The 27,358-nt window shown below is 39.3% G+C and overlaps 2 protein-coding genes across 6 annotated transcripts in view; one reads left to right on the top strand and one right to left on the bottom strand.

Moving 5' to 3' along the window:
• Nucleotides 1-2,247, top strand: part of RUNDC3B (RUN domain containing 3B) — a 170,688-nt gene extending 168,441 nt beyond the window's left edge. For all 4 annotated transcript variants that reach the window (XM_061413723.1, XM_061413726.1, XM_061413724.1 and 1 more), the window contains one exon: nucleotides 865-2,247. In XM_061413723.1, coding sequence (XP_061269707.1) covers nucleotides 865-1,010 — 146 coding nt within the window. In that variant the 3' untranslated portion in view covers nucleotides 1,011-2,247. The remainder of the gene's footprint in view (nucleotides 1-864) is intronic.
• Nucleotides 2,248-3,635: 1,388 nt separating this feature from the next.
• Nucleotides 3,636-27,358, bottom strand: part of LOC133245957 (probable mitochondrial glutathione transporter SLC25A40) — a 35,728-nt gene continuing 12,005 nt past the window's right edge. Inside the window, exons 2-7 of one of the 2 annotated variants that reach the window (XM_061413729.1) lie at nucleotides 17,069-17,136; nucleotides 14,867-14,991; nucleotides 14,074-14,247; nucleotides 7,543-7,623; nucleotides 7,033-7,203; nucleotides 3,636-3,899 (exon numbers count right to left, since the gene is read on the bottom strand). In XM_061413729.1, coding sequence (XP_061269713.1) covers nucleotides 7,091-7,203; nucleotides 7,543-7,623; nucleotides 14,074-14,247; nucleotides 14,867-14,991; nucleotides 17,069-17,073 — 498 coding nt within the window. In that variant the 5' untranslated portion in view covers nucleotides 17,074-17,136 and the 3' untranslated portion in view covers nucleotides 3,636-3,899; nucleotides 7,033-7,090. The remainder of the gene's footprint in view (nucleotides 3,900-7,032; nucleotides 7,204-7,542; nucleotides 7,624-14,073; nucleotides 14,248-14,866; nucleotides 14,992-17,068; nucleotides 17,137-27,358) is intronic. The other variant, XM_061413730.1, reaches the window with a different exon arrangement.

Below are 27,358 nucleotides of genomic sequence, written 5' to 3' on the forward strand. Positions count from 1 at the left end.
GCCAGCCTCTTAGAGCAGGCGTGTGCACAGTGGGGGTTGAAACTTGTTCTGCCTGGGAAAGAACATGTTTTCCCCAGGCATGGACACAGAGCTCTGCCACTCCTCCTTCAGGGACCGACTGACTTCTAGCAGGTATTCCTGGTGCAGAGTAGGTGCTGAATAAGTTTATTCAGTTATTCAGTCGTGGACAGAGGTTCCCTAGGTCCAGCCTCCGAGTGAACTGAAGCGGTTCTGCTGCTTCTGCATCACTTTACCCACAGACGGACTTCCTGTATTTCTGTCACCTGGGCACTTGTATTGCTGCTATAGTTTCTTGTTATTCTTTACTAATTGGATATGACCATGCTGCTGCTGCTGCTGCTGCTAAGTCGCTTCAGTCGTGTCCGACTCTGTGCGACCCCACAGACGGCAGTCCACCAGGCTCCCCCGTCCCTGGGATTCTCAGGCAAGAACACTGGAGTGGGTTGCCATTTCCTTCTCCAACGCATGAAAGTGAAAAGTGAAAGTGAAGTCGCTCAGTCGTGTCCGACTCTTAGCGACCCCATGGACTGCAGCCCACCAGGCTCCTCCGTCCATGGGATTTTCCAGGCAAGAGTACATATTCTCCCCAAAAAAGGTAAATTCCATTTTTGTTCCAGAATATCTCAAGCTTCCATATCTAGAAGCTTAAAAGAAGCACAAATAATCCCACTGTAATGTTTCTATAAGGGGCAGCATTGAAACTACTGGAAGATCAAACGTCAACATACAGATGTTTGATTTTACACTGTTTCATACAGTATGTAAAGTTTAATGGTTTTAGGATCTTACTAGTATCAAGCTTCAAGAGCAATTAAATATTTGTTATCTTATCCTGATTTTCAGGTAAAGAAGATACTCCCTCATTACTTGGCCTCTGTGGGTCTCTAACGTCAGTGGCAAGTTACAAATCTCTAACAAGCCTAAAATCGAATGACTACCTTGCAAGTCCTACAACAGAGATGACAAGTCCAGGTCTGACTCCATCCTGAAAAATTGTATGTAAAAGCCAGAAGTTTTTATGTTGCAAATATTCCATATACGTAAGTTTGACTGCTGGGAAAATCTTTGGAATTTTATATTGTTCTGGGACATGTCTGGAATTCTGTTGCTTGTATTAGAGAATTCAGTCCACTCCATGTAAACTTCTGGGTGAAAAAAAAATGCTGCCATTTTTCATTTTAAAATGATTATATTTGTCACTGAAGTTTAAAAATAGGCTTAAAAAACTTTCAGATATCCTCTAATAATCCATTGCAAATTGTACATATTTATTATTCAGCTGATTTTCATATATTTAAATGTATTATAGTTGCCAGAGACTGAGTTCAAGGTTTTATTCTAGATATTTAAGTATTTTCTTTTGCTCTCTTATTCAATGATTACATTTTCTAAAAATGACTTATTTCATATTTCATGAACTCCTTCCCAGGTTCTGATGTTTAAATGCCTTGTCTTTGAAGTGAGGAGAAAGGTTCTCAGCTGCAGTTTCACAGCAATTTATTCAGTTTGTCTGTAACAGTTACCATTTAGCATCAACCTAACATTCCATTCAGCATTTTATAAATTTTGTAGGACATGCCTTTAGGCAGTTACTAAATTTGTTCGGGTCACAAGGAAAATATTTTACAGTATTTTAGGCCATTTAGGTAAAATGAGTAACATTTTGTTTTCCAAAATTTCCTTTAAAGTTTACCAATTCTAAAATTGATCACATTTATGTCCCATAAATTGGAAAAACTTAAAAATGTAGAACAGATGTTGAAACAATTTTATCAGGAAAGATTTCAAGTTCATTTAAGGATTTGAGAAGTTTTAAAATAAGGATCAGTAGGCTCATCACCATACTGAACAGCATGTCTGACACCCAGTGCTGTTTTTCTCTCGTGTGCAGGAATGAATTGTGTCCTACGTGCTTTAACAGCCATAATCTCATTTTAAAACTGACCTTAAAAATTACTAGTTAAAAATTCGTTTTCTTAAAAATCTCTGAGCTGTCTTTTAAATTTTTGCAAATTTTGAAACAATTGTACATTTGGCCCCCCCAGATTCCACCATATTGAAAAAGGAAATGTATGAAGTACATTTTCTAGAGTAAGATGAGGAAAACATGGTCAGTTGTGCCAAAGATGTTTTATACCTTGTTTACATGAAGAGGCTACTACAATACTTATCCGGGACTTTGTATGCTATTTTTTATTTGTTAATAAAACAGTACATTCAAACTTAGTAACTTTGACTATTGAAAGAACATTCCTCCTAAAATATTGAGAGAAAAGCAGCACTTACCACAGTCATTCTTTGTATTAGAAATGTGGGAGTGTGGTGGTTCTCTGCAATACTTGACTCTCATTATTCGGAATTTAAGATAATAAACAGTAACAAGGCTAGTCGTGTGTTAAGACAGTTCAAACAATGTCATTTCCGGGACAAAGAAGACCTGGAAGCCCTTAAGTTATTTAGATGTATCAGAACATACTCAGAGCTTTCTTCCTTTAGCTTAAGTCTTTGGTACTTGTAGTAATGCAAATATTCTTGAGAAATGGTACCATCAATCTAGTCTTAATTCTGTATACCTTATTGTGAATGATGTATCTACAGCAATTTGTAATTCTGCATGGGGAATGGAAGGAAGGTTAAAACAAGGTTACTGGAAACCTTGGGAGGAGCGAATGAGAGACGATTAAGGGTGGGGTGGGGGGACCTTTGAAAATTTTAGGCTTTTGGCCTTAAGCACTGTTGCTGCTGCTTTCCTAACAACAGTCAGACTATTTCAATGCTTTCATTCATGGTCCACTCTCAAACGACATTATCCTTTAGTAATTTAAGAAAATCATTGTTACATTTCCATACATTTTTATAATATAGAAAGGAAATACAGGATTCCGTAATTGATCAGAATTTTCGGATTTGTTCTAATGTGTACCGAATCTTGTGCATCTTACCACGCTGCTGAACGCAGACTGAAACACAACATCTGAGGACAGTGACTTTCCCTCCTTTCTTGGAGCTCTTGGTATAAACTTGATCTGCTAATGTGACTTCAGGTTTCTCCACAGTTCATTTCCCGCTAGTTATAGAGATAGTTTGTTAGTGTTTGCATGAGGTGTGTCTCGATCTTCAGCAGTGTTCATTGTTTACACACCCTCCCCTAAACAGAATGCTGAACTACATGCTACTATTTCCATGTGTATTTCGTTGCCTTGATGTACGATACTTGTTGCATGTGTATTAAACATTTTGTACCATGAAGTAGTAGTCTTATTTTTTCTTTGACAAATGTTATTTGATTCAAGGTATACACTGAATTTTTGTTTCGACAAATTTGGTGAGTGTATATTAACACCTCAAAAACTAATATGAAAATTATTTTGGAGAAATCTTCATTTTGTTTCAAATTTTTATTTTCTAAAAAATGACATAATATGCTTTAAAATTGATAACATTCACTCACTGACATGTAAAATGGACCCACCACCATCCTCTCAGCACCTATGTGATGGCACCAGGATAAAGTCAACATTAAATAAAATTTTAAGTCCTGAAGCGGTAAGTACCAAATGCAAACTACTATTAACTGTGACTGACAGGAACCTTAAACATCCAAGTAGACTAAGTTGGTTTTAAGTCATCTTTATTAGATGTACATACAAGTTTTCAAGTGGTTAAAAATGTTTCTCAGATTTACAACTTACGTAAATTCTTTGTTAAATTTCCCATTGTCGGTTACAGTTTCTGGTTTTGATAAGCTCATACACTGGATTACTCTGGAAACGTCACATGACTGCTTTGACCATCAGGGCTCTTAATTTCTTTTATCTGGTCCACTTTGCTCTTTAGTAAGCAAAGCAACTTCTATTTTGCTTTAGCTTTTTCCTCCACTGAAAGGAAGGGGAAGATAAAATTATACCAATGCCATGGTGGTACCTTTTAAAAATATACTTTAGTATAAACCAAAACTTTTGTTTTTAAATAGGTCACCTGATCATAAGTCCCATTTTTCATCCTGCCAGTCATTTTTCTAAAACCAGCTTCACGGTACAACGCTTGGTCTTAATACGTGACACATTTTGGTGTTTTCTGTTTTATTCTAGGCTAACCTATGCTATCCTATTTTCTTTCAGTTAAAAAAAAATAGGTCTTGAGAGAACAACAAAACACAACTCTGTAACTTTTCAGAACTGGGCCCAAAATACTTCCTAGGTTTTCTCTTGCCTTCTTGTTGCTCGTTGGCAGACCAGGCCCCCTGGACTCCTTTCCCATCTGATCTACCAGGGGGCATGTACACTCTGCTCCAGCCGCTGGTGCTAAGTACCACTGCCTGACTGAAGACTCCCAGCCTCCAGGTATGTTGCCTTGGACTGCCTGTCCTAAGAACCATTTCCCGACCAGCTTCTGCACCCCACGCTGGGGAGAATTCTTCAGCTTTCCCATTACTTCTTTTGTTTATTTCTAACAATCACAGCTGAAACCTTAAGACCAGTGAGAGTAGCTGCAATGTCTTACCTCCAGTGCTTTTTATACTGCCTACCACATCAAAGGACTCATCTCAGTAAGTGTTGAGTGATGGATTAAAACATAATAACAGTAATTTACTTTTAAAAGTTCATTTTGGACAAAAATTAAAAAGTAATACACTAAGCTTTCCCATATCCCTGGAATTTGTGCCCCAGGGAATAAAAAGGCTAGAATTAAAGGAGTCAAATGTGGCTAAATAAACATAGTAATTGATTAGTTTTCCTAGAAATAACTTTATTTTTGAAAAGTAATATGGAATTATATGAAAGGCAGCAAGCATGTAATACTTGAATAAGACATGTTTCTTAAAAAACTTACACATAAGAAATTAAATGTGTATGTTAGAAATTTTAACATTAACAGAATGCATTTAGAAACATTACCAAGAATACAAATTGTAGCCAAACTGTTTTTGGTTCCTACTAGTAATGCTTTTTTACCACTTAAGTATAGACAAAGCCTAAATTCAGACTTCTTTTCTTTCAGATACTTTGCATGTAATGTATGTTACAAAAACTACAGGGAATTAGGTTTATTTAAGTTCTTTTAGTTATAAAATCGGAGAAGGCAACAGCACCCCACTCCAGTACTCTTGCTTGGAAAATCCCATGGACAGAGGAGGTGGTGGGCTGCAGTCCATGGGGTCACTAAGAGTAGGACACGACTGAGCGACTTCACTTTCAACTTTCATGCATTGGAGAAGGAAATGGCAACCCACTCAGTGTTCTTGCCTGGAGAATCCCAGGGACGGGGGAGCCTGACGGGCTGCCGTCATGGGGTCGCACAGAGTCGGACACGACTGAAGCAACTTAGCAGCAGCAGCAGCAGTTATAAGAATTTTCCACAATGCAGTCAATAGTGGGGCAAGGAGAGGATGAAAGTTTCCCTTCTGTTTGTTTATAAGTGACATTAACTTGAAATACATAACTGTTTTTTGAGACTGTTGTTAAAAACCTAAATTTTTTCTGCCTTTTTCTGCCAGTTACCCAAAAGAAGCACAGCAGAACAAAGGTAAATTTAAATTGAATACTGTTAAATTCAGTGTTCAAGATAAACTTCCATGTGTGTTTTATATATATGTTGATAGTATAGCATTAACATAATTTCATATGAAAGTATTTAGCTAGAAGCACAGTGGTAGCTTTAAGAAAGCACAAAATATTGCAATGAAAATATATTTTTATGGATATATATGTTGAAAACTAAAGGTAAATCAACACAGGATAAAATAAACACAAAAAGCTTAAATACAAACCCTATATAGTTTATTTCAGGTGAAACATTAAATAGTTTTCTACTATATTAGAAAATACATTAATTCCTACCAACACTAGAGATTTGTCACTTAAATATATATTACTCCATTTTAGGGAAAAAATGTTTCACATTTTCATAAAATACAGATAGACTGCAATAAAGTGCTTTTTCTTAAGAGTATACAGATCCTGAGAAAAACAAAAATATTTAAAAATATTGTTTGTCTTGAAATCATATTCTTTTTCATTCTTACATTCATAAACTAAACTTCTTAGGCATTAGCCTCCAGTGACCAAAAGCTCTTCTTCAAGGAAACTGCCTTGGTAGTTCTTGATCTAGCACACTTGTGTGAGATGTGTAAAGTCAAGGGACATCTTGAACATACTCTGTCTCAGTGATGTTAGAACAAGCGAACAGACGTGACCTAGAGAACTTCACAAACGGTAATACCTGATGGCAAGACAGCTGAAACCAGAGGCCTTTCTTGTGCTGAAACAGCCTTCTCACTGCCTGAATGCAATGTGCTTTTCCACTGCACACCCAAGTTTGAAGTGAACATTGAATACGGTCAGTGAACGCTCTCTCTCACAGAAACAGTAGATAATACGGGGTCTTTAGACATCAAAAATAGCAGCATCAATATCACACAAGTTATATTTTTGGTTCATGAACGTAAGATAGCCATACCTCGGATCAGAGAAATCTTAATACACATGAGGCCTTAAAATAGTAACAGGGCGGGGTAGCAGGGGAAACACCCAAATACATATGAATTAAAGAAAATAACTTATAGGCAATATTTGGTAAATGATGTGAATAATAATATTTAAAGACTGCTTTCCGTTATCTACTTTGTTGAAACACTTAAGTATCTACGTCCATGATTTAAACGTGTATAAAAGACTTGGGAATTCTTTTAGACTCTGTACATCATTCAGCACACAACTGCAAAAATGTTTCATGACTCTGACACTCCCAACAGGATGAAGTTACACAGAAATCTGTACCAAACTCTGAGATTATTGCTTTCAGTGTAGAATAATTTTTCTCTTCTTTACAAGAATGCTCAATGGTTATGACTTCTGGAATATCTTTTTCTAATTCTCAAAAATTAGGATAAAAATTTAAAATTAGAATGATTAAATGCAAAGTAGAGATTTACTATTTGTTTAAATTATAGATAAGAATGATAGAAAACCACTGTAAGATAATAGCAAAAAAAGTGAAAAAAGCTCTTGCCTAAGAGTCTCCTCTTATTATTTGGTCATGGCTGTTATTTCAGGTTGAAACAGCATCTCTAGTATCGCTGTCTTTGAGCATTTTGTTTCTGGAAAAAAGACTTCCCAAATTCGTATGTACTGATCATAACAGCACAAGCAGGAGCAATTTTAACTAAACGAGGAATCAGTCCTAAAAAGGGAAGAGAAAAGTTCAGACCAAATCTTACCGTACATTTTAAAATGTAATTTATTTGGTTTCATTCTGACAGTTATCAAATTAAGTAAAGTAACATATAAAACACTGTCCCATAACTGGTGTCAAAGAACAAGCCCAACTGTTCACTCCTCACTTTGATTCCAAATTACTTCAAAAGCAACTGGTATTTAAAATTTTTAAACTTACAGCAAAGATATTTAGGAGGAAATAGTAAATGAGGAATATTTTCAAAAATTTTCTGCTGAAAGGCAATTAATTTAAAAGGAAAAGTAAACATTTTAGTCAACAGTTTGGTAAAGGAAATATTTTTACCTGTAAATAATCCAGAAAATCCATTCTTAGCAACAGTGTTCTTCATTATAGTCCAGGTTGACATTTGCAAAGGCATAGAGACTAAATGTTAAAGAAACGATGCTATTATAAATTACCACTTAATTTCTAATATAGATAAATACACATAAAAGAGTGGTTATGGGCTTTGGGATATATTGTTTCATTATAATAAGAACAGATCTGTTTACATAAAGAACTATTTTAAATCTTATTTTTAATCGTTGGATTCATTAAAACAGAAATTTTGAAGGCACTTTTAAGGTATATAGGACCACATGCAATCAAGGAGGAATATACAGAAAGCCTCCCCTGAACTGATGTTTAAGCTTGGTGATGTGTGTCCTTTATACTTTTTTCTGTATCTTAAAGATCTTTCATAATGGAAAAATTTTAAAGATGTACAGGAATTTTCATGGGGTTCCCCAAGTGAAGCCATGATAACCATTTTTCATTGTACTTTTAGTGCATACATTAAAAAAACTTTTTTCCCCAAAGAGAAGCTTTAAGGAAAAATAGCTTATTCTCCCTAGGGAGGCTCCACCTTACTCGACTCTTTCTGAATAGATGTGCTAGCCTTGAAATAAATCCGTCCTGTCTCCTCTGAAGGGAAGTTTTCCTGTAACTAACAGTAACATCTCACTTATTTGCAACTGCTCAAGTGTCTGGAACACAGTAAAGAAACAGATTTATACATCTTTTGAAAACAGCAAAAATAGATGTTACTCAGATTCAAACATAAACCTCATGAATGTGCTGTACATACACAAAGTTCACTTACCTTCGTTGTACACAGTGATCCTAAGCAGCTGGCTTACCCCCAGACTATAGACGCTAAAGGCGAAAAAAAATCTGCTAAAAGGTGGGCATCCTACCACTGTGACAGCTGAGGATTTCAGTCTTCCCAGACCAGTGCGTGCTAGGCAGACACTCCTAAGGGTCTCACTGGCTTCTGAGAGCTGCGCTATGAAACTACAGTAATCAGTGTGTACAGTGAGGACTATTCTGAGTCATTAGGGTTAAAGTACACTTCAGTACGTGTGCCTAGGGAAAAAGGGAAAATTAGGCAAAGGGATCATTCAGTAACAGCTCTGTAGAATCTGCAGCTTGATGAAGAGGGGCTCATTATCTCAAAATGTCTTCTATATAATATCAGATTCTCTATGAAGATAAATGAGGCCTTGTCATTTAAGAAGCTAAACTATCTATATAAGTAGTGTAAGTATAACTACAGTAATTAGAGCAACCAAACAGAAAGGATACATTTTTAAACCAAGAACAAAGTATTTATGACTGAAATTTAACTCTCTAAAAACAGTCAGTGACAAAAGCTTTGTACTACAAGTTGACAACTTATGCTCCTTGTTTAAATGTTTTCAACTTTGGAAACAACTAGTAAAGAAAGGAGGCTAAGTAGCTGGGTATTTCTAATCTTACGGAGCTCAAGTTTCAAACTGGTCTCTATTTTAATAGTAGGGTGAGATGAATGTAAAAGACGACGAACAAGAAGACGTCTCAACTGGAGGGAAGCCATGGCAGAGCCCTGCCTAAAGATCCAACGTCCCAGAGCTCTTTCTACAGGGGAAAAGCAACTCCATACACTGCAAGGAAACACTGTGGTTATTAATATTTCAAGCACAGACAACAATAAACACTCCTCTACTGACCATCCAAATGATCAAATCCTAACAATTTTATGTTTCAGAAACAAAGCCCTATTTCCAGTGGGCTTGCTACACTTTCTGTAATAATAACAGAATGAATCTAGTAGAAGCAACTAATAGTATTTTTTTATAAATATGGACCATTGTTAAATTCTTCATTGTGGTTGTTCAGTATTGCTTCTGTTTTATGTTTTGGTGTTTTGGCCAGGAGGCATGTGGGATCTTAGCTCCCCAACCAGGGATCAAACCTGCACCTTCTGCATTAAAGGGGAAGGCCCCAGGACAGTTTTGTTCTAGAAGAAATTACAGGTTATAAAGAAGTAGATGGGATAACAGGCAGGGGGGAAAAAACACATCAAAAGGGAAGCTAAAAAAATAGAAAAGAAAAAAGAATATGTATATGCATACTAATACAGTCTTTAAATTTTCTTAAATTTTTTGTTTAGGTTTAGAAGTTTTTCTGGGTACTCCATTCTAACAATACATTAGTTTGAGTTAAGTAGAGAGGAAGGCAGCCAAGGGGCAGGGGGAATCTTGTCTTCCGTACCTTAGATATTCCTAACTATCTAGAAAGAAAATATTTTTCATGGCACCTTAGACACATTTTAAATTAATTAAACTTACTTTTCTGGCTTTCATATATCCAAAGTTGGGTCTGCTTTTGTGTTTTTACCACATCAAATGGCAAAGTTACAACAGCCGCAAACTAACAATAAAATTGATTAAATTTTCCCAAAGTATTTTATACTCTCATTAGTATATTACGTAATAAAATCATAACTGAAACATAAAGTAAAACCAGAGATGTTTAAAGAGAAGCTCCTATTGAAGAGAACAGATAAAGTCTTATGTATTCCTCCCAAAGTTCAGGACTAAGAGAACAGTCCCCCTATATTCCTGAGGTCACACTACACTAGCTGGCAGTCAGAATTCCAACCAGACCTCTGACTGCAAAACCAGTATTCACAATTTCTGATGCTCCTGTGTGTTCCATTATTCCTTTACTACAGATGAAGGTATAATGTGTATTTTAAAGCAGAAATTAAAGTACCTAGTAATTAGCATTTAAAATTTTCCAAATGTTTTTAAAATTGTTAAAAAAAATTAAAGGAAATGGACATTTGAACTTTTAGTGCTACATATGTTTTCTTTATGGGTTTCAAATGTAGTTCACAAATCATTTTTAAAAACACATTTCATGCAAATCAAAACCACAATGAGGTACCATCTCATGCCAGTCAGAATGGCTGCTACCAAAAAGTCTACAAACAATAAATGCTGGAGAGGGTGCAGAGAAAAGGGAACCATCTTACACTGTTGATGGGAATGCAAAGTAGTACAGCCACTATGGAGAACAGTGTGGAGATTCCTTAAAAAACTGGAAATAAAACTGCCATACGACCCAGCAATCCCATTGCTGGGCATACACACTGGGGAAATGAACTTAAAAATGAAATAGTTATAATTAACACATTATTGTCTACATAGAAAAAAGGCAGACAAATTAGAATTTGTAAGTTTTAGAAGAAGCTGAATATAAGGTAACAGACAAAAATCAACTCATATTGCAACATCCACAAACACCTGGAAAACATTTTTAAACGGATTTTTTAAATAGGCACTTAAAGCTGCAGATTCTTGTACATACCCAGCAACAGACTTAAAAAGTGTTCACAGCATTGCATACTTGTTTCAGTTCAGTTCAGTTCAACTGAACTCTTTGCGACCCCATGAATCGAAGCACGCCAGGCCTCCCTGTCCATCACCAACTCCCGGAGTTCACTCAGACTCAACGCCCATCGAGTTAGTGATGCCATCCAGCCATCTCATCCTCTGTCATCCCCTTCTCCTCCTGCCCCCAATCCCTCCCAGCATCAGGGTCTTTTCCAATGAGTCAACTCTTCACATGAAGTGGCCAAAGTACTGGAATTTCAGCTTTAGCATCAGTCCTTCCAAAGAAATCCCAGGGCTGATCCCCTTTAGAATGGACTGGTTGGATCTCCTTGCAGTCCAAGGGACTCTCAAGAGTCTTCTCCAATACCACAGTTCAAAAGCATCAATTCTTCGGCGCTCAGCTTTCTTCACAGTCCAGCTCTCGCATCCATACATGATCACAGGAAAAACCATAGCCTTGACTAGACGGACCTTTGTTGACAAAGTAATGTCTCTGCTTTTGAATATGCTATCTAGGTTGGTCATAACTTCCCTTCCAAGGAGTAAGCGTCTTTTAATTTCATGGCTGCAGTCACCATCTGCAGTGATTTTGGAGCCCCCAAAAATAAAGTCTGACACTGTTTCCACTGTTTCCCCATCTATCTCCCATGAAGTGATGGGACCAGATGCCATGATCTTCGTTTTTGAATGTTGAGCTTTAAGCCAACTTTTTCACTCTCCACTTTCAGTTTCATCTTTAGTTCCTCTTCACTTCCTGCCATAAGGGTGGTTTACTTGTTTATTCATGTATAAATGAGTGGAAACAATAGTTGCACATATAAAATAAAACTTAAGGAATATTTCCAAGTAAAATAAATTTTATACCTCAAAAATAGGCAAAACTGAATACCATTGTTTAGCAATAATACATATGTGGTAAAACTGCTTTTTTTAAATCAAATGATAAAAATTCAGGTAAGAGGTTACCACTAAGGATGTGACAGTGGAGGTGGACATACGTGGTTTCATGATTTTAAAAACTGCAGTGTTCTAATTCATATACAGAGATGGTGATGTCACAGGTGTTTATTAGTGCACTTGGTAATTTATATCCGAAAGGCAATGCCAAAGAATGCTCAAGCTACTGCACAATTGCACTCATCTCACAAAGTAATGCTTAAAATTCTCCAAGCCAGGCTTCAGCAATATGTGAACCGTGAACTTCCTGATGTTCAAGAGGGTTTTAGAAAAGGCAGAGGAACCAGAGATCAAATTGCCAACATCCACTGGATCATGGAAAAAGCAAGAGAATTCCAGAAAAACATCTATTTCTGCTTTATTGACTATGCGAAAGCCTTTGACTGTGTGGATCACAATAAACTGTGGAAAATTCTGAAAGAGATGGGAATACCAGACCACCTGATCTGCCTCTGGAGAAATTTGTATGCAGGTCAGGAAGCAACAGTTAGAACTGGACATGGAACAACAGACTGGTTCCAAATAGGAAAAGGAGTACGTCAAGGCTGTATATTGTCACCCTGTTTATTTAACTTATATGCAGAGTACATCATGAGAAACGCTGGACTGGAAGAAACACAAGCTGGAATCAAGATTGCCGGGAGAAATATCAATAACCTCAGATATGCAGATGACACCAACCTTATGGCAGAAAGTGAAGAGGAACTCAAAAGCCTCTTGATGAAAGTGAAAGTGGAGAGTGAAAAAGTTGGCTTAAAGCTCAACATTCAGAAAACGAAGATCATGGCATCTGGTCCCATCACTTCTTGGGAAATAGATGGGGAAACAGTGGAAACAGTGTCAGACTTTATTTTTTCGGGGCTCCAAAATCACTGCAGATGGTGACTGCAGCCATGAAATTAAAAGACGCTTACTCCTTGGAAGGAAAGTTATGACCAACCTAGATAGCATATTCAAAAGCAGAGACATTACTTTGCCAACAAAGGTCCATCTAGTCAAGGCTATGGTTTTTCCAGTGGTCACGTATGGATGTGAGAGTTGGACGGTGAAGGCGGCTGAGCACCGAAGAATTGATGCTTTTGAACTGTGGTGTTGGAGAAGACTCTTGAGAGTCCCTTGGACTGCAAGGAGATCCAACCAGTCCATTCTAAACGGGATCAGCCCTGAGATTTCTTTGGAAGGACTGATGCTAAAGCTGAAATTCCAGTACTTTGGCCACCTCATGCGAAGAGTTGACTCATTGGAAAAGACCCTGATGCTGGGAGGGATTGGGGGCAAGAGGAGAAGGGGATGACAGAGGATGAGATGGCTGGATGGCATCACTGACTTGATGGACGTGAGTCTGAGTGAACTCCGGGAGTTGGTGATGGACAGGGAGGCCTGGCATGCTGCGATTCATGGGGTCACAAAGAGTTGGACACGACTGAGCGACTGATCTGATCTGATCTGACTTTTTATGTATAAAACATCAAAAAATGAAAAAGTATTGGTCTAGGAATTCATGGTGTTTCTAAAAAGCATAGCTGAACACAAAAGTTGAAGAAAAATACTAATTGAAAGGGAAAGATATAGGACTGTAAACAGGAGTCCAAGCAAAGGATTAAATCAAAGGGAGAAAGAATGTGGAATGTTAATACAACGGTTCTCAATAATTATTTCTTCCAGGTTTTAAATGGAAATATCAGTTTCACAAGAGAAGTAGTACTGAAGTATGCATATTCTATAAGTTGTTAATTTTGTATTTCTTCATGATTTTCTCCTTCTTCATATTTCAATGATTAGCACAATCTTGAATCTGATTTATAATAGTCCCTACAAGACACTTAAGTGCGGGAGATTTTTAATAACTGAAAAAAGTAGGAGTCAATATAATTCACAGGTGGTCTTAAATGTTATGATATTTTGATTTGTAGTACTTTACATATCTTGCTAATTATGACTTCTTTACAATAATTTTAAAGGTAGCTTCATTACCTAAATATGAGTACTCACCAATTGATATTTAAAAAGAAAGAAAACAAACAGAAAAGAAAACCAGGCTTGAAACAGAAACCGTTCATTAAATAAATACTCATCAAGATCTGAGAGAGCCATGCTGAACGAGGTGTGTGTGGTCACCTAAGACAGTAACTTACCTTTAGCCTTAAAGAGTCTAGAATTTCCTTCATTTAAAAGTGGTACATACAAAGCTACTTAAAATGTAGCAGATAAATCCTACCTGAGAATGGTACATCTCTAAGAATGGTAGGAGCCCAGCCCCTCCAGAGGGAAATCCAACCATCTTCAGATACTTTCTTGCTGACAAATCGATGCAGTTCCTCGTAAGAAAACTTCTTAGATTGCATCTTGGTTCTGATCAATTCCAGTGGACTTATTACAGTCACTGCACCAACTGTACAAAACAAGCGAATACAACAAAAGCAAAGCCATGCATTATGAAAACATGCGTGCAGAAATGAGTATTTCATGCATTTTTGTATTTTAAATTTTATTCTGAAATGTCTGCAAACTGTATCTAGTATCTAATGATGGCAACATCCTGGCTCAGATTTTTTCCCTGATAAAGGTATTTCACACACCTTACTCTTTCAAGAGCAGTTCCACAGCCATTATACATCAACCAGGACTATTACAAACCTCACTTCCACTACACAGATAAAAATGTCCTTCTGATTAAACTCTGAATCGCAAAGTGTATACAGAAAATGATGAAAGACTCTGGCATTAATTAGACTCTGTGTTATTATCCTAAAATCTAGAATCTAAGGTCTACAATCTCAAATCTAAAACCTCTGTCCAAGAATTAACAGGATAGGCTGATCCCGTCCCATTCTGATGGCAGTCACCACACAATATGATCGCTAGAGCATACGTGTTGACATATGAGGACAAACTATGATGGAAAATAAACCATTAGCAATATACTACTTGAAATTCTCTATGAATGTAAACATTTAAAAGCAAGCTTTAAGTAGAAATCAGAATGAAAACATTGTGAATTTATTACTTACGTCTGGCCACGATTCCAGCAACAATTGGTATGCGGCTTTCATTTTCTCCTAATTTAGATCTCAGAAGAGCAGTTAATTGATCATAGCAGGTAAAATAAATAACTGTGGCAGGAACTGCCATCACTCTGTTAGAACAAACGAAAAGATTGGTACAGCACTATCAAAAGGCTGAAACATATTCTTACATTATTATGAAGCACAAGACACAGTGCACAGAGCATGTGTGCTCAGTCATATCAGACTCTCTGAGACCCCATGGACTGCAGCCCGCCACGCTCCTCTGTCCATGGGACTTCCCAGGCAAGTACACCAGAGTGGGTTGACACTTCCTTCTCCAGGGGGTCTTCCTGACCCAGGTATCAAACCCATACCTCTTGTGTCTCCCGCACTGGCAGGTGGGTTCTTTACCAACCGCACCACCTGGGAAGTAAAAATGAAGATCCTCCTATTTTACAGAAGCTGAAAACCACAGCAAATCAGCTGTGAGATCAGTTTTTCTTTAAGAATTAGCAGTGTTTAACTTAGACAACAAAAGATGTAAAGTAGGTTTCTGCTCTCCAGAGATTTGTAATGTAGCAGAGAAGGTAAGTTTAGAGCACCCAGTCAGGTCATAAATAAGAAAAGACAAATAAGTCGTCTTGACTTATTCTGTGTCTGGTCTTCATTCCCAACTACATACATTACGGTAACATGAAAATCACTAAAGTAAAACTCGTAAAAATTACTTGTAAAAAAGTACAAGCACAATTATAAAATACTTTTGAACTGTTGACCATGTCTTACCTACTTATAACTGAAAATAATGTCACCAGAATTATATATACTCAAAGGAAATTCCAATGACATTCTTTCAAATGAAAATATCAAGAGGGAGTCATTAATTAAATACAAAATTGAAGGTACTATCATGTCATAAAGATTTAGCGCAACAAGAAACCAGTCTCTGTTTCTGGTCTAACCAACGGACTATCACAGACCACACGTGGGAACGCCTAACACTCGCCAGTGAAGCGTGGTGATGAGAACTTAGGAACAGGACTGACTGCTGCTCCTGGATCTATCACCAACCTCATAACCTTAGGCACTGTGTAGAGTAGGTGCCTCAAAACTGACTAATGAGCTCCGTAACAAGATAAGTCAGAAAGAAACGAGGCAGAGAAAGGCAAGGTATTAATTGGAATTTTTACATTCAGCCTTACTAGCTTGCTGCCGTCTATGGGGTCACTCAGAGTGGGACACGACTGAAGCAACTTAGCAGCAGCAGCTTGTCATATGAATGCACGTAATAGCTAGTTAGCACAGAATTTAATTATCTGGAAAAGAAGTATAAATAGCACAATACTTCTCATTATTTTAGTAAAATAAAAACTAAAATGAACACTAATTTCTTAATTTCTGAACATGAAAAAATAAAGTATGTTTGTGCCCCAAATCCAGTGTCTTCAGCAGGGCCTATTTGTCTACTCGACCTTGGGTCATCTTCAAGGAATTTAGCCCTCGAAAAACTCCCTGTAACAAGGCTTTTCTGTATGTCTAGAGCACTAAACCAGCTTGCCTGCATTGATTTGTGCACATGATGTGAGTTTTGGTAAATATCTGCTCTTTCTGGGGGGCTGGAGTTTCAGTAACCACAGCCAGTCATGAACACAGCATGTTTTATCATCAGCCCCCAGTGCAAACCCTAGATTCAGATTCAAGTGCCAGTAAGGCTGAACCCCTGCACTTGCTGCGGCAGCCTGGGGCTGGGAGAGGCAGCTGCGCCCTGCGTGTCACAAGCGGGGTCTCAGGAGGACTCCGCCTGGCCGGGTCCTGTTGTGTCTTTACCCTCACTGATCCCGCTCCATGCCTCTCCCCTCACTGATCCCGCTCCATGCCTCTCCCCTCACTGATCCCGCTCCAAGCCTCTCCCCTCACTGATCCCGCTCCATGCCTTTTCTCCTCACTGATTCCGCTTCATGCCTTTTCTCCTCACTGATTCCCCTTCATGCCTTTTGCAGTAATAAACCACAGACATTAGTATATATCCTGTGAGTCCTTCTAGCAAATCATCAAATGTGGGGTAGTTGTGAGAGTCACAAAACAATGCTCTAGAAAATAAAATGTTTTGATATTAAAAATGCATGATGATATCCCATCATACGGATAAGGCAAAACAAAACCACCACCATCACTAAGTAAGAAAAATACTAAATTTCAACTTACAACATATGAGGAAGGCCACTCCACAGGGATTTAATGCCCTCATTTAGAATGATTTTCAAAAAAGCATCCTAAAATTGTAATAGAAAAAAGTGGTCAAAATATCCAAAAATCTTACAGTGATAATTGGTATTTGATTCTTTTAAGCATTTATTTCTAAAATAAAAGCTTCCCAGATTTATATACACCCATTCTTTAAAAAGGAAAAAAGAATTTTTCTCAACTTCCAGACACAAATGAAGCATTTCTAAATCACAGTTCCTGCTTACAAAATAAACCTACATTACTCAGCTTGGGATTGTTCTACTTAGGGCTGAGAAGCAATGTTTTTTGAAGATTATTATAAAAAGGAAGTGGAGGGATGGCAGAAAGTTAGAATAACTCTCCTCTCCCATTATGAGATCTGAGAAAACATTATTTAAACCCAATATTTGAAACCTCTGAGGAAGAACAAAAAGCAAGTAGAAGCTAGAGGGAAGCTTACTGTTAAAAGTCAAAGTCCCATGAATGAGGTTTGCACATTTACAGCTTTTTGCCCATGGGAGCTGCAAGGAACAGTACATTTACTTGCTTGAGATAGCAACACCAAAGTTTAGGCTTGTAAACTAATCAGAAAGTTAGAAGGGAAATCCTAGGAAGAGAGGCTACAGAGGACATGTTGTTGCCCTTTTAGTCGCTCAGTCATGTCTGACTCTCTGACCCCACGGACTGTTAGCCCTCCAGGCTCCTCTGTCCATGGAATTCTCCAGGCAAGAACACGGGTGGCTTGCCGTTTTCTTCTCCAGACAAAGGACGTAAGCCCTTGAATTTAGCAACAAAGTCAGCCACAAGATGTGGCTCACAACTCAATTGTGCAGCCCCAGGAGAAGACAACAAAAACAAACCAGACACCCCGTGGATGGCAGACGGGGTGGGAATTTCAGCTGCAGCCCACCACAGTGGTGCCTGAGTATAGTCTGAATCTAGCCAAAGTTAACTGCCTATTAGAACAGAACTGACTGTTGGGAAGAATATAACAGAACCCAGAGTCTTTACAGAGCATTCTTCATAATGATCACTATCCAATCAAAATTCATTAGACATAAAAAGAAACAAACGAAAAAGTAGTCATCAGAAACCAGCACTGAGATGATTAAGATGATGCTATCTGCAGATAAGAACTCCAAAACACCTATTATAAACATGTGCAAGGGTTACAAAGATGATGGGTCCATAGTGCATGGACAAATTTGGAATTCAGCAAGGAAATAATTACTACTCAAACTGCCAAGTGAAAATTCTGAACCTGAAATGAAAAATTTCAGTGGGCTTCACAGCAGAAAGGAGACAGCAAGGAGTCACTGAAGACAAATCTAAAATTAAATTGGAAGAAGGAAGAGAAAACGAATGAAGAAAAATGGGGACTTCTCCGTGGTCCAGTGGTTAAGACTCTATGCTTTCACTGCGAGGGTCCAGTTCAATCCCTGGTCAGGGAACTGTGATCCAGCAACCCATGTGGCATGGCCGAATTAAAAAAACCCAAAACTTTAGAAAAATGACCAGAAGCTCAGAGACCTGAGGGCAGGAAAATGACCAGAGGCTCAGAGACCTGAGGGTAGAAAAATGATCAGAGGCTCAGAGACCTGAGGGTAGAAAAATGACCAGAAGCTCAGAGACCTGAGGGTAGGAAAATGACCAGAGGCTCAGAGACCTGAGGGGAAATATCAAGCAGTACGGCACTGGTTTATGTGGGGTCATAGAGAAAAGGAAAGAAAACAGAATAGGAAATTACCTGATGAAATGATGAGCAAAAATCTCCCTAAATTAGTGAAAGATATCAATTGACAGGGTCCCCCCCCCCCCAAAAAAAAAAAAACCCAAGTGAATAAAAAACAAAAAACAGTAGAGGAAAATGACAAAATACATATCGGGAAAGGATGATTAAATGAAGATCAGCTTCTCAGCAGACACACGAAAGGCCAAAGACAATGTAATGACACATTTAAGGTGCTAAAAAAGAGCAAGCCAGAATTCTGTATGCTGCCAAACACATGTCAAAAATGCTTTATAAAGACACTTGTATAGAACCGAAACTTAGAGATACACTGCCAAAATACCTTCATTAAAGAAATGCTGAAAGAAGTTCTTTAGGATCAAGGGTCATGGTGGCCCCACGTAACTCCCATCTTCAGAAAGGCAGGGAGGACAAAAGAGGTGATGAATATATGGTTACAGGTAAAATATGTATTTCTTTTTAACTATTTAAAAGACAAGACTATTTAAATTGAAAATTCTATGAACCTTGGCATCTGTAAAGAACTAGGATGTGTCATCCGTGAGGCAGCAGCACAAACAAAGAGGAGGGGGTAAGGGTGCCAGGACATGGGGGCCCGAGATCCACTCTACTTGCAAGTCAGCAAGTCGGCCTGCATGGCATCATGAGAGCCCAGGTAGAGATGAAACTCTCTGGGGCGAGACATAAAGCTCATCGTCACAGCAACAGCAGCAGCCAGAGTACCGGCATTCTGATCCCTGTATCCTGAGCCCCAGTTTCCACAGGCGTGTGAAGACGGTGGATGACACCTGAACACACGGTGGATGCGCTACAGGGGAGGAAAACTGACCTCAGGGGATCAAACCATTTACAACAGGGAGTAAGGATGCCTGTATCTTCCAAGGTCATTCACTCTCCAAACAGCCTTGAAAAGATGACCAGGAACAAAGGACAGACAATGCGACGCACATGAGATATGCCCAACACGAAACACTTTTGAACAGTTTGCCTAGAAACGGGAATTGCAGAATCAATATAATGTTACTAAAATTCAAACCAATAACAAGAAAGGAGGAAAAGGGGGAACAATTAGAAAAATATACAAAAACAGATTAATACTCCAACCATATGAAAAATTATATTAAAGGACTAAACTTTCCGATTAAAAGTCACTACATCAACAGCCATCTGCATCCTATCTGTGGAGTTTCTAGGGCTTCCCAGGTGGCACTAGCGGTTAAGAATCCACCTGCCAATGCAGGTTCGATCCCTGGGTCCGGAAGATCCCCTGAGTAGGAAATGGCAACCGGCTCCAATATTCTTGCCTGGAGAATCCCATGGACAGAAGAGCCTGGCAGTTCATGGGGTCACAGAGGGTGACAGAACAAGACAGAACTGTATCACCATCTTGGAGTAAAAGAATGGAAAAAGACAGGCTACATAAACACTACTATGAGAAAGCTAAAAGCTGCAAGCTGAAAGGTGGCTATACTACATTCAGATAAAAGACTTCAAGATAATACAGATGTATCAGAAAAACATATCAAGTGAATGTGTATGTTCCTAATAACTGAGGTTCAAAACCCTATGAGGCAGACCAGAGAGAACTAAAAAGGAAGACAGACATATCCTCAATCCTATCTAAAGATTATTATATCCTCTATCAGAGAATAATAGAATAATTTTAAAAACTCTGTAAGACTTCAGCAGATCCAAATAAAACATCAGCCACCTTGACCTAATGGCTTATAGAATGCTATACCCAACAACTGCAGAATATAGACTTTAAAGAGCACAAAATAGTCACCAAGATCATACACAGGGCCATTACACAAGACTCAATACATTAAAAAAAATCTGAAAACTTAAGAGTATATTCCTTTGACCAGATTGGAATTAAATTAGAAATCAGGAACAATAAGGTATCTAGGAAAATATCCAATTATTGGAAAATTAATAATCCATGGCAAAAGAAATTACAAAGAAAATCAGAAAATATTTCAACTGATAATGAAAACACATCATCAAAATCTTTGGAACATATCTAATTTAGTACTTTGAAGGAAATTTAAATGTGGAGTTGAGGAAAGAAAGGCTTAAAATCAATAATTCATGTTTCCACCTAAGAAAGTACAATGCAATGACCAAAATAAATCCAAAGAATAATTCTGATTTCTGGTTCTGCATGTAAAGAGCTTGAAAGCATCACTTCCATCCTGACAACAAGAAAAAAACCTGAACAAACTGAAAAATCAATTCCTCTTAGGATAATCAGAGAATTGAGGTCACCGGTCAAACTGCTACCTTGAACACTGGTAAGTGAGAGTGAAGTCGCTCAGTCGTGTCTGACTCTTTGCGACCCCATGGACTGTAGCCTACCAGGCTCCTCCATCCATGGGATTTTCCAGGCAAGAGTACTGGAGTGGGTTGCCATCTCGATCTCCAGAGGATATTCCCAACCCAGGAATTGAACCTGGTTGTAGGGTCTCCCGCGTTGTAGGCAGACGCTTTACTGTCTGAGCCTGGAGAGACCGTCAAATACAGAGACTCACAGCACAGTAGAGCAGAAGCCCGCAGTTAGAACCAGCAGCAACAGGAATGCTATGAGCTGTAACTGACCAACGGCTGGAAGCTCAGTGTAGACTAACCGGAGAATCAAAACCTCTGAGGCGCTACTCTGAGAGGGCCTTCACGCTTTCATGACTTTCAGCCCCTGAGCCCTACCAGATCCTCACTGGTAAAATCAAAGAGAAACCCCCTCCTGTTTCCAGCAGGGTAAGGGGAAAAGAAATCACTTTACAAATATGCCCCAAATCTCTATTCTCCTTTTTTTTTTTAAAGGAGAAACACTCAAGGGCAACTATCTTACTATCTGAGGAATCTCCAGGAAAAGACAACAGGTAAGACAACAGCTGGGACAGTGGAGGAAATTTCAGTCTCTACAACACAGCTATCCAGAAGTAAACAAAGCCCAGCATCTCGCTGGATAACACTTCACATTCAAGGTCTGTCTTTTAACCCAATACATCATGCCCAGCTTTCAACAAAAAGAATTACAAAGCATACTAAAAGGCAAAAAATGTAGTCTGAAGAAACAAACCAAACATCAAAATCAGACTCAGATATGGCAGAGATTTTAAAATTACCAGCCTGGGGATTTTCAGTAACAATGGTGAGTATGTCAAGGGCACTTAGTAGTATCAGAGGACTAGTAGTGGAGACAGTGATAAGGCCGCCTCGCCAGAGGCAACGGAAATCACCAGGGCAGTCAGAAATTCCACTCCCACTGCCTTAGTCTGTTAAGGCTGCTAATGAAACACGACAGAGTGGGTAGCTTATGAACAACACTAATTTATTTCTCAGTTCTCAAGGCCGAAAGTCCAAGATCCAGGTTCTGCTAAGGTCAAATGAGGGCCCTGTTCTGGATTTCACACTTCTCATTGTGTCGTCACAAGGCAGAGGGGCAAGGAAGCTCTGCAGTCTCTCTTCTAAGGGCATTAATCTCATTCATGAGGTCTCTGCCCTCGTGACCTAATCAACTCCCAAAGGCTCCAGGTCCTAAAACGACTGCATCAGGCATTAGGATTTCTACAGTGAATTCTGGAGGGAACACACTCAGACCACAGTGTCCCAAAGTGAAAGCCCCGACCCCCACTCCGTGTGTCTGGAGGCTGAGTGAGGAACACGGACTTCCAGCTCTGCCAGCCCATTAACAAGGTGGCGCCCTCTTCCTGAGCTGACAGTGTCAAAACAGCCAACTGGGATATTTAAATGAGATTCAGAGACTCATAATACCCAAAATTTCCTGGTTCCAATATTTTAAAAAATCACTTGTCATTTTAAGAAGCAGGAAGAGGAAATTCCCTGGTGGTCCAGTGGTTAGAAACTGGCGCTCTCACTGCCAGGGTGCCAGGTTCGATCCCCGGTTGGGGAACTAAGACGCTGCAAACCACATGGTGCAGCCAATAGAAAATAAACAGGAAGAAAGATGCCAACCTGAATGAAAGGAGACAATAAACAGACACCGGCAGTGAGACTGACAGGATTATCTGACAAAGGTTTTACAGCAATCAACATATAAACCACTGACCATCACTTACAAAGATGTCTGAAACAAATGAAACATTAGAACAGCTCAGCAAAGGAATATATACACAAAAACCTATATATCAAAATGGAATTTTACAACTGACACCACGGAAATACAAAGGATCCTAACAGATTAATAACTACATGCCAGTAAAATGGATGACCAGGAAAAAAATGGAAAAATTCCTAAACCAGAAAGAAACAGAAAATATGAATAAATGAATTACCAGAAATGAAATTAAATCAGTAATTTAACAACTTCCAACAGACAAAAGTCCATGACCAGATGGCTTCACAGGTGAATTCTAACAAATACTCTTCTAACAAATCTTCCTGACCCAGGGATCAAACCCAGGTCTCCTGCATTGCAGGCCGATGCTCTAACCTCTGAGCCACCAGGGAAGCCAACAAATACTCAGAGAAGAGTTAATGCCTATCCTTCTGAAACTATTCCAAAAAACTGTACAGGAAGAAAAACTCATTCCAAACTCATTCTATGAGGCCAGCATCACCCTGATACCAAAAGCAGGCAAAGATGTCACACACAAAAAGAAAATGGCAGGCCAGCATCACTGATATGCAAAAATCCTCTGATATGCAAAATCTTAGCAAACCAACTTTAATAATAAGATAAACACTGATCAAAAGGGGTCACACACCAGGATCAAGTGAGATTTATCCCAGGGATGAAAGAACAGTTCAGTATCAATAAATCAATCAATGACACACCATATTAACAGACTGAAGAATAAAACCATATGAGGAGGACTTCCCTGGTGGCTCAGTGGTAAAGAATCTGCCTGCCAATGCAGGAAACACGAGCTTGATCCCTGATCAGGAAGATCCCACATGCCAAGGAGGAACTAAGCCTGTGCTCTAGAGCCCAAGAGCCACCACTACTGAGCCCGTGAGCTCCAACTACTGAAGCCTGTGCCACCCACAGCCTGTGCTCCACAAGAGAAGCCCCATAAAGAGAAGCCCGTGCACCACTAGCTACAGAGTAGCCACCACTCCCGGCAACTAGACGGAAAAAAAGCCTGCATAGCAACAAAGCCCCAGCACCGCCAAGAAGAAAATAAAGTTTATAAATAAATATATAAAAATAAAATAATTCAGCTAAAAATAAATCCACATGATCATCTCAATAGGTACAGAAAAAGCTTTTGACACAATTCAACATTGTTTCATGATAAAAACCTTCAAAGTGGGTATACGGTTACAGAGGGAATATACCTCAACACACAAAAGCCATACACAACAAGCCCACAGCTAACATCATAGTCAACAGTGAAAAGCTGAAAGCATCTCCTCTAAGATCAGGAACAAGACAAGGATACACTTACTCTCATCACTCAACATGGTTTATTCAACATAGTTTTCAAAGTCCTAGCCACAGAAGAGAAGAAAAAAATACAAGGATTCCAAACTGGAAAGGAGGAAGTAAAATTGTCACCATTTACAGATGACATGCTATTAAATGCAGTAAATCCTGAAGATGCCAGCAGAAAACTACTGGAGCTCCTCATGAGTTCAGTGAAGTTGCAAGATGCTAAATTAATATACAGAAATCTACTGCATTTCTAAACACTAAAAACTATCAACATGGAAAACTACGGAAATTATCCCCTTCACAATCATATCAGAAGGAATGAAATACCTAGGAATAAATCTAACTCAACAAGGAGGTAAAATATTAATACTGAATTCAGAAAATTATAAGACCAGAAATTGAAGGTGACTCAAACAGATGTTTTTTGATTGGAAGAATAATGTTAAAATGACCATACTACACAAAGCAATCTATAGATTAAATACAATTCCTATCAAAATGACAATGGCATTTTTTACTGAACTAGAACAAATAAATTCTAAAATTCGTATGGAAACACAAAAGATCCTGCATTGTCAAAACAATCTTGAGAAAGAAAAACAAAACTAGAGGTTATCATTATCCCTGATTCCAAACCACATTATAAAACTGTAGGCATCAAAACAGACCTCTAGGATGGCAGAGTTGAAGGACATGGGCTCATCTTCTCCTGTGAGAACTCCAAAATTGCAACCAGCTGCTGAGCAACCATTGAAAGGAGAATATTGGATCCCACCAAAAAAAGATACCCCACATCCAAGGGCAAAGGAGAAGCCCCAACAAGATGGGAGGAGGGGCGAAATCACGTTTAGAATCAATCCCCATACTCGCCAGAGATGCTCAGAGGGCTCAAACAAAACCTTGTGCGCACCAGGACCCAGAGACCCCACAAGAGACCGAGCCATGCCTTTGAGTGTTTGAGTGTCTCCTGCGGAGGCATGGGTCAACAGTGGCCTGTTGTGGGGACAGGGGCTCTGGCTGCAGCAGAACTGGGAGGCACAGCATGTGGGATAAGTCCTCTTGGAGGAGGTTGCCATTAGCCCAACCATAAAGCCATCGAGTGGAGAAGGCAATGGCACCCCACTCCAGTACTCTTGCCTGGATAATTCCTGGGACGGAGAAGCCTGGTAAGCTGCAGTCCATGGGGTCACAAAGAATCGGATACGACTGAGCAACTTCACTTTCACTTTTCACTTTCACGCACTGGAGAAGGAAATGGCAACCCACTCCAGTGTTCTTGCCTGGAGAATCCCAGGGACGGGGGAGCCTGGTGGGCTGCCATCTAATGGGGTCGCAGAGTCGGACACGACTGAAGTGACTTAGCAGTAGCAGAGCCATCGAGCAGATGACCCACAAGCTGGAGAACCAAAGAAGTTCTCGCACTGTTGCAAAAGTTCTAAGGCCCAAAGCAGATTTCTCAACCTGGGGATCTGGCAAAGGGACTGAGAATCCCCAGGGAACTTGACTTTGAAGGCCAGTGGGATTTGATTACAGAACTTCCACAGGACTGGGGACAAAACTCTTGGAGGGTACAACAAAAACTTGTGTGCACCAGCACCCAGGAGAAAGGAGCAGCTATCACATAAGACTCTGAGCCAGACTTGCCTAGGAGTGTCCCAGAGTGTACGGCAGAGGCATGGGTCCACAGTGTCCTGCTGTGGGATCACAGCACTGAAAGGGAGGGAACACAGTCCCACCCATCAGCAGAAAATTGGATTAAAGATTTACTGACCCACCCATCACAGCAAGATCCAGATTCACCCACTGCCAGTCAGAAACCTTCCACAAGCCTCTTACCTTTATCCATCAGAGGGCAGACAGACTGAAAACCACAATCACAGAAAACTAACTCACTGATCACATGGATCACAGCCTTTTCTAACTCAATGATACTATGAGCCATGCCATGTAAGACCACCCAAGACAGACGGGTCATGGTGGAGAATTCTGACAAAACATGGTCCACTGGGAAGAGAATGGCAAACCACTTAAGTATTCTTGCCTTGAGAACCCCATGAACAGCATGAAAAGGCAAAAAGGTATGACAGTGAAAGATGAACTCCCCAGGTTGGTAGGTGCCCAACTGTTACTGAAGAAGAGTGGGGAAATAGCTCCAGAAAGAGTGAAGAGCCAAAGTAAAAACAATGCCCAGTTGCAGATGTGACTGGTGATGGAGGTAAAGTCCGATGCTACAAAGAACAATACTGCATCCATGAATCAAGGTAAACTGGAAGTGGTCAAACAGAAGATGGCAAGAGTGAACATTGACATTTTAGGAATCAGTGAACTAAAATGGACTGGAATAGACAAATTTAATTCAGATGACCATTATATCTACTGCTGTGGGCAAGAATCCCTTAGAAGAAATGGAGTAGCCCTCACACTAAAAAAAAAAAAAAACTCTGAAATGAAGTACTTGGGTGCAATCTCAAAAACGACAGAATGATCTCGTTTTGTTTCCAAGGCAAAGCATTCAATATCACAGTAATCCAAGTCTATACCCCAACGACCAATGCCAAAGAAGCTGAGGTTGAATAGTTCTGTGAACACAAGGCCTTCCAGAACTAACACCAAAAAAAGATGTCCTTTTCATCAAAGGGGACTGGAATGCAAAAGTAGTTAGTTAAGAGGTACCTGGAGTAACAGGCAAGTTTGGCCTTGGAGTACAAAATGAAGCAGGGCAAAGGCTAACAGAGTTTTGCCAAGAGAACATACTGGTCATAGCAAACACTCACTTCCAACAACATAAGAGATGACTCTACACATGGACATCACCAGATGGTCATTACTGAAATCAGACTGATTATATTCTTTGCAGCCAAAGATGAAGAAGCTCTACAGAGTCAGCAAAAACAAGAATGGGAGCTGATTGTGGCTCAGATCATGAACTCCTTATTGCAAAATACAGACTTAAATTGAAGAAAGTCCATGGGGTCACACAGAGTCGGACACGACTGAAGTCACTTAGCAGCAGTAGCAGGGAAAACCACTAGACCATTCAGAAATGACATAAATCAAATTCCTTACGATTATACAGTGGAAATGACAAATAGATTCAAGGGATTAGATCTGATAGAGTGCC

The sequence above is a fragment of the Bos javanicus genome, chromosome 4 (assembly GCF_032452875.1).
Source record: "Bos javanicus breed banteng chromosome 4, ARS-OSU_banteng_1.0, whole genome shotgun sequence".
Classification (NCBI taxonomy): domain Eukaryota; kingdom Metazoa; phylum Chordata; class Mammalia; order Artiodactyla; family Bovidae; genus Bos; species Bos javanicus.